The sequence below is a fragment of the Pantherophis guttatus genome, chromosome 7 (genome assembly GCF_059756535.1).
Source record: "Pantherophis guttatus breed Tessera chromosome 7, ASM5975653v1, whole genome shotgun sequence".
Lineage (NCBI taxonomy): Eukaryota > Metazoa > Chordata > Lepidosauria > Squamata > Colubridae > Pantherophis > Pantherophis guttatus.
In genome coordinates, this window is record NC_142069.1 from 2,180,107 (window position 1) to 2,194,411 (window position 14,305).

The 14,305-nt window shown below is 47.8% G+C and overlaps 1 protein-coding gene across 1 annotated transcript; it reads left to right on the forward strand.

The window, feature by feature from the left end:
• The first annotated feature begins 906 nt into the window (after nt 1–906).
• Nucleotides 907–14,029, forward strand: TSPAN33 (tetraspanin 33). Its single transcript, XM_034407101.3, has 8 exons — nt 907–1,092; nt 3,156–3,213; nt 3,489–3,616; nt 5,835–5,909; nt 6,971–7,066; nt 8,478–8,606; nt 10,950–11,111; nt 13,517–14,029. Exons 1-8 carry the CDS (start codon nt 1,018–1,020, stop codon nt 13,613–13,615), a joined length of 822 nt encoding a protein of 273 aa, XP_034262992.2. The 5' UTR covers nt 907–1,017; the 3' UTR covers nt 13,616–14,029.
• Nucleotides 14,030–14,305: the final 276 nt, after the last annotated feature.

A 14,305-nucleotide genomic window follows, 5' to 3' on the forward strand; every position in this document is an offset into this window, starting at 1 on the left:
CTTGGAAACGGAGATGAGCACCGCCCCCTAGAGTCGGGAACGACTAGCACATATGTGCGAGGGGAACCTTTACCTTTACCTGTGCTCATAACTCAAGGACTGCCTGTAAGTGACTTCTCTAGAAATTTAGCTCTTGGTAACTAACACCACTCTAAAGTAGGATCAATTGAGCCTGGGATCAGAGGTGTTCTATGACAAAGATGGCATTTTTATGGTTTGAACTGTTCAACGTTCTCAGCTCTCTTATTTCCAGGTATATGTGTGGTTGTTTTATTTTTAATTTTGATTTATATGCCGCCCTTCTCCGGAGACTCAGGGCGGCTTACAATGTGCTCAGCAATAGGTTTCATCCTTTTGTATATTTATACAAAGTCAGCTTATTGCCCCCACAAACTGGGTCCTCAATTTACCTACCTTAGAAAGGATGGAAGGCTGAGTCGACCTTGAGCCTGGGGAGATTCGAACTTACAGTAATTGCAGACAGCTGGTGTTAATCACAATGCATTAGTCTGCTGAGCTATCCAGGCTTCTTTTTGCAAAATGGTCCTACAAAGTCATTTAAAAAAAAAAATGTTTATTATTTTTTGAAAGTTAAACATAAACATCTTTCCAAAAATAATAAAAAAACTTTTTTGTTTAAAAAAAGGGACAAAGTCATTTGGACAGCGTGGGAACGCGTCCCTTTCGCGCAGGGCGCGCCGCCCTCCGCTTTAGCGCTTACGCGGCTCCCTTAAGAGAGTTTCGTCCTCCAGCTGATCGGCGGGGCAGGTGGCGGGGAAACCCGGCGCTCTAAAGAAGAGGAGGGGAGCGGGGAGTGAATGAAACGGGGGGTGGCCAATGGGGAAAAAAAGTGAAAACCCAGCCAGACCAATCGCCGCGCCGTTTGGCGAGTGGGGAGGGATGCACCTTAAGAGAGTAAAGAGCTGCGCGAACCGGTGTTGGCTGGACCGGACTGGCTGGCTGGAGGGAAGCTGGACTTCCTTGCACCCGGGACCGCTGGAAAAAAAAGCCAGGGATATGGCCCTTCCCGGGGAGCGTGGGGTCAGCCCCCTGGTCAAGTACCTGCTCTTCTTTTTCAACCTGCTTTTCTGGGTGAGTCGGGCAGGAGGAGACGTGGGAAGGGGCAGTGCACGCGTGTAGAATGTGAATGCGGGATCCGGATCCAGCGGGAGGAGCGCTGGAGGAGCCCCCTCTTGCAGGGGGGGTGCAGGGGGGCGCCCAATCCCCGGTGCTTCTATTATCCCACCCTCTGGAGACGCGCCGCTCGTGGGAAGGCGTGCATTTCAACGGCTAAAGCTCTTAAGAGTGGAAAGGGACCTTGGAGGGCATCTAGTCCAACCCCTGGAAACCTGGACCAGGGATTCGAACCGCCGAGCTTTCTGATCGACAAGCTCAGCGTCTTAGCTACTGAGCCACCTGCAACAAGCCACGACCGGCGGAAAGAAAGCTGGAACTCACTCCTTCCATCTGACCCGTGTTGGAAGCAGGATCCCACCCCCCCTTGAGGATCGAGGCTGCCCCAAAATGGGTCTGGGGGGGTTGGTGGTCTTAAAAAGCGAGACTTCCACCCTTCTGCCTTGTTTGAGCCCCGAGCGTCTCCTTCAACCCGGGATAGGAGACTGAGCAGGACGTGGGAACTGGGAAGGTTGAGTTTGGAAAACGGAGGGGCTGCCCCAGATCCGTCCTTGGCCGCTCCAGCAAGGCAGGGGGCTTCTGAGCCCCCTCCCCCAGATGGGTTTTGCTGGCCACAATTAGGATGTGCCTCCCATCCAAGGAGCTTGCAAGAAGTGATGTAGTTGGGTTGATCAAAAGCAGGTTGGACAGCTTTGACCACCTGTAGACTTCAACTCCCAGAATTCCCGAGCCAGCTGGCTCGGGAATTCTGGGAGTTGAAGTCCACAGGTAAAAAGTTCCCATAGTTACCCAATTCTCCACTAATATTCAAGAACTTAAAGATGGGTGGACTTCAACTCTCAGAATCCCCCACTTGGCTTAAAATTGCTGAGCTGGCTGGTGGGGGAATTCTTGGAGGAAGTCCACCCATCTTTAAAGTCGCTGAGCCAGCTGGGGAATTTGGAGAGAGTTGAACTTCCCCCCAAACCTAAAGTTGCTGAGATTGAGAAATGCCAATCTAGATCTTGCCCTAATGGGAGGGGTTCTTCAATAAGCAATATGGGAAGGAGGGGGGGGAGAGATTTGTCCTGTTCTGTCCCCAAAATATACAAAAGGCCCTTCTATCCAATTGTGGGATGGGATAAATAGTATCCCCGGTGGATAAAAATACAGAGGAAATATCCCGTGGGGTGGTGGCCAGGATTTAGTTAAGTTCTAAAGTCTCTATTGAAAATCTTGAGGGGTCCTTGGTGGTCTCTGAGCTGGGTTGTTTTTTCCTTGGAGACGTTTCATGACCCAACTAGGGAACATCATCAGTGCTGGAAGGGAGAGGAGGAGGAGGAGGAGAACAATTGTTGGGTCCTTAGTGGTCTCTGAGCTTGATTATTTTCTTGGAGACGTTTCATGACCCAACTAGGGAACATCATCAGTGCTAGAAGGAGGAGGAGGAGGAGGAGGAGGAGGAGGAGGAGGAGGACAATTATTGGGTCCTAAGTGGTCTCTGAGCTGGGTTGATTTCTTGGAGACGTTTCATGACCCAACTAGGGAACATCATCAGTGCTATGATGAGGAAATCTCACCCCCTTCTAGCACTGATAATATTATCTAATTTGGGAGTGAAGCATCTGCAAGAAAACAGCCAAGTTCAGAGAGCACCAAGGACTCCACAGTTTTTCTTCTCCTCTTCTCCCCCTTCTCTTTCTCCTTCTCCTTCTCCTCCTCCTGTCTGCAAAGCCTTCTAGCACTGATGATGTTACCTAGTTGGGTCATGAAATGTCTGCAAGAAAACTCCCAAGCTCAGAGACCACCAAGGACCCCTCATTTCAACTCCAAGCTACAAATATTCTGCAAACAAGAATACAAGTATTCTTTATTGAAAAACCTGGAGGTTTATGGTAAACTCTCTAGGCTTGTAACTCCCCACGCGTGTTCTCCAGATCTGGGGGTTCAAGGAACTTGGAAAGATGATTCTCCCTGATCCTTTGGACTGCCGTTCCTGACCAAGGACCAGTTCTAATGCTCCTGGCTGTTTTTTTGTACAGGTGATTTCCGTGGTGTTGGTGGCCGTCGGGATCTATGCACGTCTGTTCAAGCATGGAGGTAAGGTGTCAGCACTTCAAGCTGCATTTACTCTAGTGCTGACATAAGAAGGAGAAGCGGAGGCATCTGGAAAGGGACGTTTGACTTTTCACCTACTTATTTTTCCTGGAGATAATATCCCCTAGGAGATGGGATGGGAGGGGGGAAATTCCTTCGAGCTGGAGCAGTAGATTAGGGGTAGAGTGACTTGGAAGATGGCCAATGAGTGCAGGGGAGTGGGGAAAGGAAAGGGAGGGTTTTGGGTCTGGAAGCCTTTCTCTCCATTTCCTCGGTAGAAGCAGCTGTGGCTTGTCTTGCTATGGATCCGGCCGTCCTGCTCGTGGTCATTGGTGTCCTGATGTTCTTCATCACGTTCTGTGGCTGCGTGGGCTCCATGCGGGAGAACATCCCTTTGCTGCTGACGGTGAGCGGTGGGCCTCCATGAATGGTCAATGATAGGAATAGCACGAGCCCTTAGTCTTATATACCGCTTCACAGGTGCTTTAGAGCCTTCTCTAAGCGGTTTACAGAGTCAGCCTCTTACCCCACCAACCATCTGGGTCCTCATTTGACTGACCTGGTCAGGATCGAACTGTTTACAGTGGGCAGAGTTAGCCTGCAATGCTGCATTCTAATCACTGCATCACCATAGTCCGTCCTTCCTTCCTTCCTTCCTTCCTTCCTTCCTTCCTTCCTTCTATCCATCCATCCCTCTTTCTCCCTCCCTTCCTTCTTTAGCACTTAGCAATAGACTTATATACCGCTTCACAGTGCTTTTATAGCCCTCTTTAAGTGGTTTACAGAGTCAGCCTATTACCCCCAACAATCTGGGTCCTCCTTTTGCCAACCTCGGAAGGACAGAAGGCTGAGTCAACTTTGAACTGGTCAGGATTGAACTGCTGCCAGTTGGCAGAGTTAGCCTGCAATACTGCACACTCACCACTGTGCGACCAGGGCTTTTCTTTCCTTCCTTCTCCCTCTCCTCTCCTCCCTCCCTCCCTCCTAATCCTAACCCTTCCTCCCTTCCTTCTCATCACCCATCCTTTCCTTCCTTCCTTCCCTTCCTTCCTTCCCTCTCCCTTCCTTCCTTCCTTCCTTCCCGCCCTCTCCTTTCCTTCCTTCCTTCCATCTCCTTTCCTTCCTTCCTTCCTTCCTTCCTTCCTTCCTTCCTTCCTTCCTTCCTTCCCTCTCCTTTCTTTCCTTCCTTCCTTCCATCTCCTTTCCTTCCTTCCCTCTCCTTTCCTTCACCATCCCTTCATCTCGTTTCTCTCTCTCCCCTTCCTTCCTTTTCTTTCTCCTTTCCTTCCTTTCTTAGCACTTAGCAATAGCGCTTAAACTTATATACCACTTCACAGTGCTTTACTGCCCTCTCTAAGCACTTTCAGTCTATACACTAAAAAGTTCTTAATTTCTAATTTGAGAAAGGTTTTTTTTTTCTCCTACGTGACCCTCCTTAGAGACTCCTAGCTGAAAAGAAATAAATTCACAAAGGAACTTTTATTTACAGCCACAGATTTGGCTGGAGATGAAAACAGTTTTATCAAAAACAATTCAATTGATAAATATCACACGAAGTGTTTACAAATCAAATTCAGAATGTGTAACTAAACACCTTGTTTCTATAGCTCGGTCGAAAAATTGCTGCTGTAATTTTAGAGTGTTTATCTGAAAGTAAAATTTTAACTTGTTCAGAAATGCCTTGGCTTGACTGGATAATATCCTGCTGAAAACGCTTACAAAATTCATAATGGAAGAAAATATGATGCACCGTTTTAAAAATAACAATTAGGCCTCTGCTTACAACCATTTGTTTAGTGACTGTTCAAAGTTACAATGCCCATAAAAAAAAGTGGTTTACAATTGATCCTCACACTTACGACGGTCAACAGCATCCCCACGGTTACATGATCAAAATTTGAGTGGCAACTGGCATGTACTTATGACGGTGGTTGCAACTTTCTGGAGTGGCGTGAATGGCAACCTTCCCCGTTGTTTCCAGTAGAAATATTGCCGGAGTTTGTTGCAAAAATCAAATCCAGAAGCACACACTAATTCAGCAGGATTCATTTAAATAAGAAACTTCTTTATATACAGGAATATACATTCAATACCAACAGCAGAGTTCTTTCAATGTGGTAGACGTTACAGGCAGATCACAAGGCAGGAGAGAACAGTTAGTTTCATTTCAGCAGAGGAGACAGCATGCACAGACTGCTTAGTTTCAGTTTCAATTCTCTGCACAGACTCAGAAGCTGCAGACTAAAACAAGCCCTGGCTCCAGTCTGTCTCAGCTTCCAATTGGCTGACTTAGTTGCTATGCCTATTCATTGGCTGACCTTGTTACCATGTCTCTGCCAGTTCATGAATAATCTGACAAATATTGCTTGGGGAATCTGGACTTGTTTAACAACAATGGTGCTTCGCTTTATGACCATGGAATAATGCTTGGTAAAATCGGGTCTCGTCCTGTGATGACTCAATTTCCTTATGATGGGGATTGTGGTTTCAATTGTGGTCGTAAGTGGCAGGACTTAACTATATATTTCTTTGAATTGTCCCAGAGTCCTTGACTGAGATGTGGGGGGGGGGGGGCGGAAGGGTGTATAGAAATTGACTAAAAAAGAAATATTTTGTCCTTGCAGTTTTCCTTCTGTTTGGCCCTCCTTTTCCTGCTGCAGCTGGCTGCGGGCGTTCTCGGATTCGTCTTTTCGGACAAGGTGGGTGCAGAAAAACTCCAGCCTGCATAAAACTCTACATCAATATCATTTGTTCAGGAAAAAGGTTCTTTTGGGTGATCCGACCTCTTATGCAGTCGTGGTGGTGCAGTGGTGAGAATGCAGTAATGCTGGCTAACTCACTGCCCACTGCCAGGAGTTCGATTCTGACCGTCTCAAGGTTGACTCAGCCTTCCATCCTTCCGAGGTGGGTAAAATGAGGACCCAGATGGTTGAGGGCAAGAGGCTGACTCTGTAAACCGTTTAGAGAGGGCTGTGAAGCGGTATATAAGTCTAAAAGCTAGCGCTAAGTGGGAAGGAGGGAGAGAGGGAGGGAGGGAGGGAGGGAAGGAAGGAAGGAAGGAAGGAAGGAAGGAAGGAAGGAAGGAAGGGTGGGTCGGTCGTGGTGGTGCAGTGGTGAGAATGCAGTAATGCAGGCTAACTCACTGCCCACTGCCAGGAGTTCGATCCTGACCGTCTCAAGGTTGACCCAGCCTTCCATCCTTCCGAGGTGGGTAAAATGAGGACCCAGATGGTTGGTGGCAAGAGGCTGACTCTGTAAACCTCTTAGAGAGGGCTGTAGAGCACTATGAAGCGGTATATAAGTCTATGGGCTAGTGGGAAGTGGGAAGGGATGGAGGGAGGGAGGAAGGAAGGAAGGGGGAGGAAGGACAGAGATGAAGGAGGGATGGAAGGAAGGAACATAGGGGAGGGAGGGGAGAAAGAGGGAAGGAGGGAAGGGGGAGAGAGAAAGTAGAGAAAGGATGGGAAGATGGAAGGAAGGATGGGTGGAAGGAAATAAGGAAGGAGAAAGGAAGGAAGGAAGGGCCTTGGTGGCATAGTGGTTAGACTGCAATATTGCAGGCTGACTCTACTCACTGCCAGCAGTTCGATCCTGACCGCCTCAAGATTGACTCAGCCTTCTGTCCTTCCGAGGTGGGTAAAATGAGGACCCGGATTGTTGGGAGCAAAAGGCTGACTCCAAAAAACCTCTTAGAGAGGGCTGGAAAGCACTGTGAAGCGGTATATAAGTCTACATGCTAGTGTCATTTTTTTTGTTCCAGGCGCGAGAGAAGATGAGTGACATGGTCAACAACGCCATTGTGCACTACCGAGATGACTTGGACCTGCAGAACCTGATCGATTTTGGTCAGAAGGAGGTAGGGTTTGGTGGGACCATCCAGTCTTCCTTTGGTCTTCGAAACCCAACAGCTGGTTGGGTTGCCCAATGACAAAGGAAGGCCAGGACCGAGAGGTTGTCCATGCTGGAGCCCCACCCTCCCTTTCGAATTGAAGCTGGTGGTGGGATAACCTGGTACTTAGAAGACCTGTGAGAACCTAGATCTTTGAAGGACAGTCTAGAACTAGGGTGTGTGTTTTTTTTAATCATGATTATGATGTTGTTGTGGCTCCGTTACCTGAGCCTGTGTCATCGGCAGGAGAGGACTCCGAGAGTGAAGGGGAGGAGTTGGCAAGGCCTCCCTCTCCAGGACCCTCCTCTCTGGCAATGCCTTCGGTGCCCGCTGAAGGGCAAGAGATAGGGCCGGGGCCAAGCACGTCCACGCAGCCACAGATGGACAGTGATGAGGGTAATGAGTCTTGGCTGGATCCACGCCAGCGTCGCAGAGATAAGCGCGCGCAACAGAAGAAAAGGCGTGCCCGAGATTAGGCTGAGTCACTGGACCACACCCCACAGGGTATAAAAGGGAGCGTGGTGGCCAGTCAAACCTTGTGACAAACAAAGCTGAAAGCTTCCACGCCATTCTGCATTGCCGGACTTTTTGCTATAGACTTTGCTGGATTATCTCTGGACTTGATTGACTCCGTAATTATTGAGCTGTTTCTTTTGATGTATCAGAAGTGGGGAGAAGCTATCTCTTCTCTTTGTAAAAAATAAACTCTTGGCAGGCAGCCACTAGGTTGTTGCCAAGTTCCGTTATCATAAGGAAAAGGATTTTGCCGGCTGGTTTGGTCTTTAACCCTTGAAAGTCTGTTGGTGTGTGTGCGTGTGGTTGGGGACAGAACAGAAGTACTCTGATGCTTCAAAGAATCCTTGGGCTGGAAGGGATCTTGGACGTCTTCTAGTCCAGGGATCACCTGTACCATTTCAGACAAGTGACTGTCCAGTCTCTTCTTTAAAAACTTCCAGTGATGGAGCACCCACAACTTCTGGTGGCAAGCTGTTCCACTGGTTAATTATTCTAACTTTCAGGAAATTTTTCCTCAATTCCAGATTGCTTTTCTCCTGGATTAGTTTCCATCCGTTGATTCTTGTCCTGCCTTCAGGGTCTTTGGAGAATAGATGGACTCCCTCTTCTTTGTGGCAGCCCCTCAAATATTAGAAGATGCTCTCATGTCTCCCCTAATTCTTCTTTTCATTAAACTAGACCTACCCAATTCCTGCACCCGTTCTTCCTATGTTTTAGCCTCCAGTCCCCTAAAATCATCTTGGTTGCTCTACTTCTGCACTTTTTCTTAGGGTCCTACAAGCATTTATTTATCCACTGTTCAAAGATGTCGAAGGCGTCGAAAAAATGATTGATGAAGTGCCTCTCCTTCCTTTCTACGTAGTTCGGCTGCTGTGGGGGCGTCTCCTACAGGGACTGGTCCCAAAACATGTACTTCAATTGCACACCCCAAAATCCCAGCCGGGAATTTTGCTCGGTTCCTTATTCCTGTTGCCGGCAGCCGAAAGGCCAGGTGAGGCAAAAAGGAAGGCTCTCTCTTGGTGGGGATGATGAAGTCCAGGTGGGCAGGGAAGAGACCGATTCAAAATCACGGGGTTCTTTCTTTCTTTTTAAATCAAGTCGGTGGTGGGTTGCGGGGCAGAGGGAGGCTCTGCCTACCCATCCAGATACTTCTGCACTTGCACAGAAGCGTTACGCACGCTCACGAGCGAACCGGTGGTGAGTTGCTCCCGGTTCGCACCGGTTCGCAAGAACCGGTAGTAAAAATTTGTAGTAGTTCGGAGAACCGGTAATAACATTGGCTGGCCACGCCCCCGAACAAGTCCCCGGCCCGGTCGCCGCTCGCTTACCCCGCCCACCTCATCAGAGGCTTTTTTCTTTTTTTTTACTTTTAAAAGCATTTTTTTCGGCGGAAGAGGTTGTAGAAAAAATGCTTTTAAAAGTGTAAAAAAAAAAAAGCCTCTGACGATCGCACGGCTCAGTTGGGATCGTCAGAGGCTTTTAATAGCATTTTTCAGCCGAAGAGGTTGTAGGAAAAAAAAAAGCCTTTAAAAGCCTCTGACGATCCCAGCTGAGTTGCCTGGTCGTCAGAGGCTTTTAAAAGCATTTTTTTCCTGCAACCTCTTAAGGTTGTAGAAAAAATGCTTTTAAAAGTAATTAAAAATAAAGTTGGCGACGCCCACCCAGTCACATTATCCCCCCCACCAAGCCACGCCCATAAAATAAGCCACACCCACAGAACCGGTAGTAAAAAATTTTAGAACCCACCCCTGGAGCGAACGGTAGCAAACTAAATTGAAACCCGCTACTGAATGAAACTAATACGGCCGTCCATCTCACGAGAACTGACTCTGGATGGTGTACAAGGAAGATATATAGCAACGCAGGTAATCCTTGACATAGAATCATAATTCTGTAGTCCTCGACGTACGACTATAATTGAGCCCAGCATTTCGGTTGTTAAGTGAGACATTTGTTAAGTGAGCTTTGTCCCGTTTTACGAGCTTTCTTGCTGCAGTTGCTAAGTGAAGCACTGCACTTGTCAAATTAGTAGCCCGGTTGTTAAGTGAAATCTGGCTTCCCCCATTGACTTTGCTCATCAGAAGGACATTGCAACCGTCATAAGTACGAGTCAGTGGCCAAGCATCCGAATTTTGATCACGGGGAGGCTGCCCCGGTCGTAAGTGTGAAAAACGGACCGACAATAAAGTCCCTTTTTTCAGTGCCATTGTAACTTTGAATGGCCACTAAGTGAAATCTTGAAAGTCGAGATCTACCTGTAAATTGTCTTCATGAATGTTCCCATCGCCAACTCTAAACACTGAATTCTGTAAATTTAAACCCCAATGCTCTTTTACAAGAGAAATCTAACTTTGTGCGTCTGGATGCACGCACCTGTGTGTGTTTTAAAAGTAAAACATTTTTACTCAGTCTGCCAATATTTGGGGGAGAAACCCTTTTACATTCCTGTTTTCCCCAAATGTGGCCATTCTTTCTTATTTACTCGCTGCCCTGGGAAAAAAAACCATATGGGCAGAGGTGAAATTCAGATTTTTTTACTACTGGTTCTGTGGGCGTGGCTTGGTGGGCGTGGCAGGGGAAGGATACTGCAAAATCCCCATTCCCACCCCACTCCAGGGGAAGGATACTGCAAAATCCCCATTCCCACCCCACTCCAGGGGAAGGATACTGCAAAATCTCCATTCCTTCTCCACTCCTGGGGAAAGGATACTGCAAAATCCCCATTCCCACTTCACTCTAGGGGAAGGATATTGCAAAATCTCCATTCCCTCTCCACTCCTGGAGGAAGGATATTGCAAAATCTCCATTCCCAACCCCACTCCAGGGGAAGGATGCTGCAAAATCCCCATTCCCTCCCCACTCCTGGGGGAAGGATATTGCAAAATCCCCATTCCCTCCCCACTCCTGGGGGAAGGATACTACAAAATCCCCATTCCCACTTCACTCTAGGGGAAGGATACTGCAAAATCCCCATTCCCTCCCCACTCCTGGGGGAAGGATATTGCAAAATCCCCATTCCCTCCCCACTCCAGGGGAAGGATACTGCAAAATCTCCATTCCCACCCCACTCCAGGGGAAGGATTTTGCAAAATCTTCATTCCCACCCCACTCTGGGAACAGCCAGAGGTGGTATTTGCTGGTTCTCCGAACTACTCAAAATTTCCGCTACCGGTTCTCCAGAACCTGTCAGAACCTTCTGGATTTCACCCCTGCACATGGGATATTTAAAGGGCCACAGTTCCAGGTGAATAAGTCAATGGATGCTGGCTTGGGGTATAGCCTTGCCTGGGAATCCTTCTTTACGTGTGACTCTTTTTGGCCTTTTCCCGCCCAGTTGGTCATCAACACTATGTGTGGTAAAGGGGTGCAGACCCTCAGCTACTCCATAGCGGGCGAAGTCATTCACACCAACGGCTGCATCGATAGGCTGGTGGACTGGATGCACAGCAACCTCCTGCTCATCGGGGCCGTGGCCCTGGGCCTCACGCTCCCCCAGGTAAGGAGAAGAATAAGGAATAAGAATATGGAACAATAGAATAGGATAAAATAAAATTCTTTATTGGCCAAGTGGGATTGGACACACAAGGAATTTGTCTTTGGTGCATATGCTCTCAGTGTACCTAAGGAGAATAAAATACATTCATCAATCAAGAATAAAAAGATACAACACTTAGCGATAGTCACGGTTACTAATAAGTTATCAAATCGTACTAGGAAAGTGTTGTGACTGAGGCCCAAGTAGGTAGTAATTGACACAAACAGTTCCAAAACAAGCAGACTTTATTAGAACAGCTGAGAATTAATTCATTCTCCGCGTAGTCCGAACTAAATTAAAACAAACTCTTCATAACACAAATTCTTCAGTCTAATCACCAACCTTGGTATAATTAGGCAAACCGCCAAAGGCTTCTCTTGGCAAAAGTTCAAAAGCAGAAGACACCGACAAGAGATAAGTGCAGCAAGACGATCAACGTTGTTTTCCGACAAAGAGCCCAAGAGCCATTGCTGGTCTTTTAAGCCTTATGGGAGGGGCCAATCATCTCCAGGCCTTACTCCTGAGTTGTCCTTTTTGCTTGAGCTGCTCTTGCCTTCTGGCAGCTCTTCTCATGCATCCACTAGGAACAGGCTCCTCCTGTTCCTCTGCCTCTCTGCTGTCAGCCTCTGGAGGCTCCGGACTCCGCACCTCACTCCCCGATGGCCCTGGCCCCATCTCTGCCTCCGACGCAGAGCCCTCATCTGGGCCTTCCCCAGCCTCCAGGACTGGCCCCTGTTCTTCCTCAGCCTCATCACTGTCCGACTCCACTGCCAGCTCTGCAGGCTGCTAGCGAACCACAACAGAAACAAATAAAAACAATATAGTTGAAAGATACAAGCAACATGCTTATAGTAATAAGTGGGAAGAGATAGATGCTAGTATGGAAGAGAAGAATAATAGTAATACACTTAGTAAATAATTTGACAGTGTTGAGGGAATTATTTGTTTAGCAGAGTGATGGCGTTCGGGAAAAAACTGTCCTTGTGTCTAGTTGTTCTGGTGTGCAGAGCTCTATAGCGTCATTTTGAGGGCAGGAGTTGAAAGAGTTGATGTCCAGGATGCGAGGGGTCTGTAAATATTTTCCCAGCCCTCTTTTTGACTCATGCAGTAGACAGGTCCTCCATGGAAGGCAGGTTGGTAGCCATGGTTTTTTCTGCCGTTCTAACGATCCTCTGAAGTCCGTGTCTGTCTTGTTGGGTTGCAGAACCAAACCAGACAGTTATGGAGGTGGAGATGACAGACTCCATAATTCCTCTGTAGAAGTGGATCAGCAGCTCCTTGGGCAGTTCGAGCTTCCTGAGTTGGCGCAGAAAGAACATTCTTTGTTGTGCTTTTTTGATGACGTTTTTGATGTTGGGTGTCCATTTTAGATCTTGCGATATGGTAGAACCTACAAATTTGAAGGTCTCTACTGTTGATACTGGGTTGTCCAGTATTGTGAGAGGTGGTAGTATGGGAGGGTTTCTCCTAAAGCCTACCACCATGTCTACGATTTTGGGTGTGTTCAGTTCCAGACTGTTCCGATCGCACCACGAGGCTAGTTGTTCAACCTCCCATCTCTATGCGGATTCCTCGTTGTCTCGAAGGAGACCGATGAGGAATAGAATAAGGGATAGAATAGGAATAGGAACGGGAACAGAACTCAATTCTTTATTGGCCAAGTGTGATGGGACACACAAAGAATTTGTCTCCGGTGCTAAAGCTCTCAATGTACACACAAAGAGTAAGGACTCCGTTCTCAATTTTTGCTAGGTGCCTTGGTGGTGCAGCGGACTAAGTGCTGTTATGTAGCACTTAGCTGCCAGCAATTAGTGCGAGTTCGAATCTCACCAGGCTCAAGGTTGACTCAGCCTTCCATCCTTCCGAGGTAGGTAAATTGAGGACCCGGATTGTGGGGGCAATAAGCTGACTTTGTAGACACACCGCTTATGGGGGGGCCAAAAAAGCCCTAATAAGCAGGTATATACAAAAGAATGAAGGCTATTTCTATAAGTGCATTGTAAGCCGCCCTGAGTCTTCGGAGGAGGGTGGCATATAAATTGAACTAATAAATTGAACTAATAAATTGAACTAATAAACACACAATACAGGATCTCCTTCCAGAGGGAGTGTGATCATGGGTGCAGCCCAATCAAAATTGAATCTAGTCCTCGACGTACGACTGTTGTTCCCTTAGTGACCATCCCAACTCAGAATGAACCTCCCTGGGATAATAGGCGGCCATAGACAATTGAATCCCAAATTTCCGTTGCAAAGGGAGACCTTCGTTAAGTGAGTTCTGCCCCGTTGATGAGACAGGCTCAACTCTTCTCACGTTTTGTGTCCTTTTGTGTTTCTCCCTTTTTCCCCCAACCCACCGGCCGCAGCTGATTGGCATCCTGCTGTCCCAAGTCCTGGTCAGTCAAATCAAAGACCAGATCAAGTTCCTGAGCTATAATCAGCGACACCAGACCGATTATTGGTAGTCAAGGACGGGCATCAAAGGAGCCCCTTGGTTGAGGAGCAGAAGATGTCCAAGAACTTCTTGCTTGGATGGCTTCAGGAACTGGAAAGATCTCCATCCAGCTAAGCTTCCAGGAACTTCGGAGGTGGACACCACCTTCTCCCTTTCTCCTGAATTTAGGAAGAAGATCCCCCGTAAGGTGGACTTTGAAGGAGCAGCATAGGAAGAGCGTTGACGAGGTTTTGAACTTGGGTGTTGGAGAAGACAACTTAGAACAGGGGTCTCCAACCTTGGCAACTTTAAGACTTGTGGACTTCAACGCCCAGAGTTCTTCAGCCAGCAAAGCTCAGCCAGTTTTGCTGGCTGAGGAACTCTCGGAGTTGAAGTCCACAAGTCTTAAAGTTGCCAAGGTTGGAGACCCTTGTCTTAGAAGACTGCGGGCAACCAAGACAACGGACCAAAATAGATCGTTGAAGAAATCTGGGTAGATTTCTCACTCAAGTCACAAATGACCAGACTCAGATCATCCTATTATGGACACTTTTGTTTGAAGACCTAACTTCTGGAGAAGGTTCTGAGGTTGGGACAGATGGAAAGAAAGAGATGAGGAAGACCAGGGAGATGGACTTGGCTAGAATGGGTGAACTGTTGGAAGCCCAGAATCAGATTGGGGACATCCTGGAGAACATCTACGTGGTCGCTAAGAGTTCAC

Coding starts and splice junctions, on each gene's coding strand:
- TSPAN33 (XM_034407101.3), top strand. CDS start 1,018: ATGGCCCTTCCCGGGGAGCGTGGGGTCAGCCCCCTGGTCAAGTACCTG. Junction 7,067..8,477: donor TCGATTTTGGTCAGAAGGAG/GTAGGGTTTGGT, acceptor CTTTCTACGTAG/TTCGGCTGCTGTGGGGGCGT. Junction 8,607..10,949: donor GCCGGCAGCCGAAAGGCCAG/GTGAGGCAAAAA, acceptor TTTCCCGCCCAG/TTGGTCATCAACACTATGTG.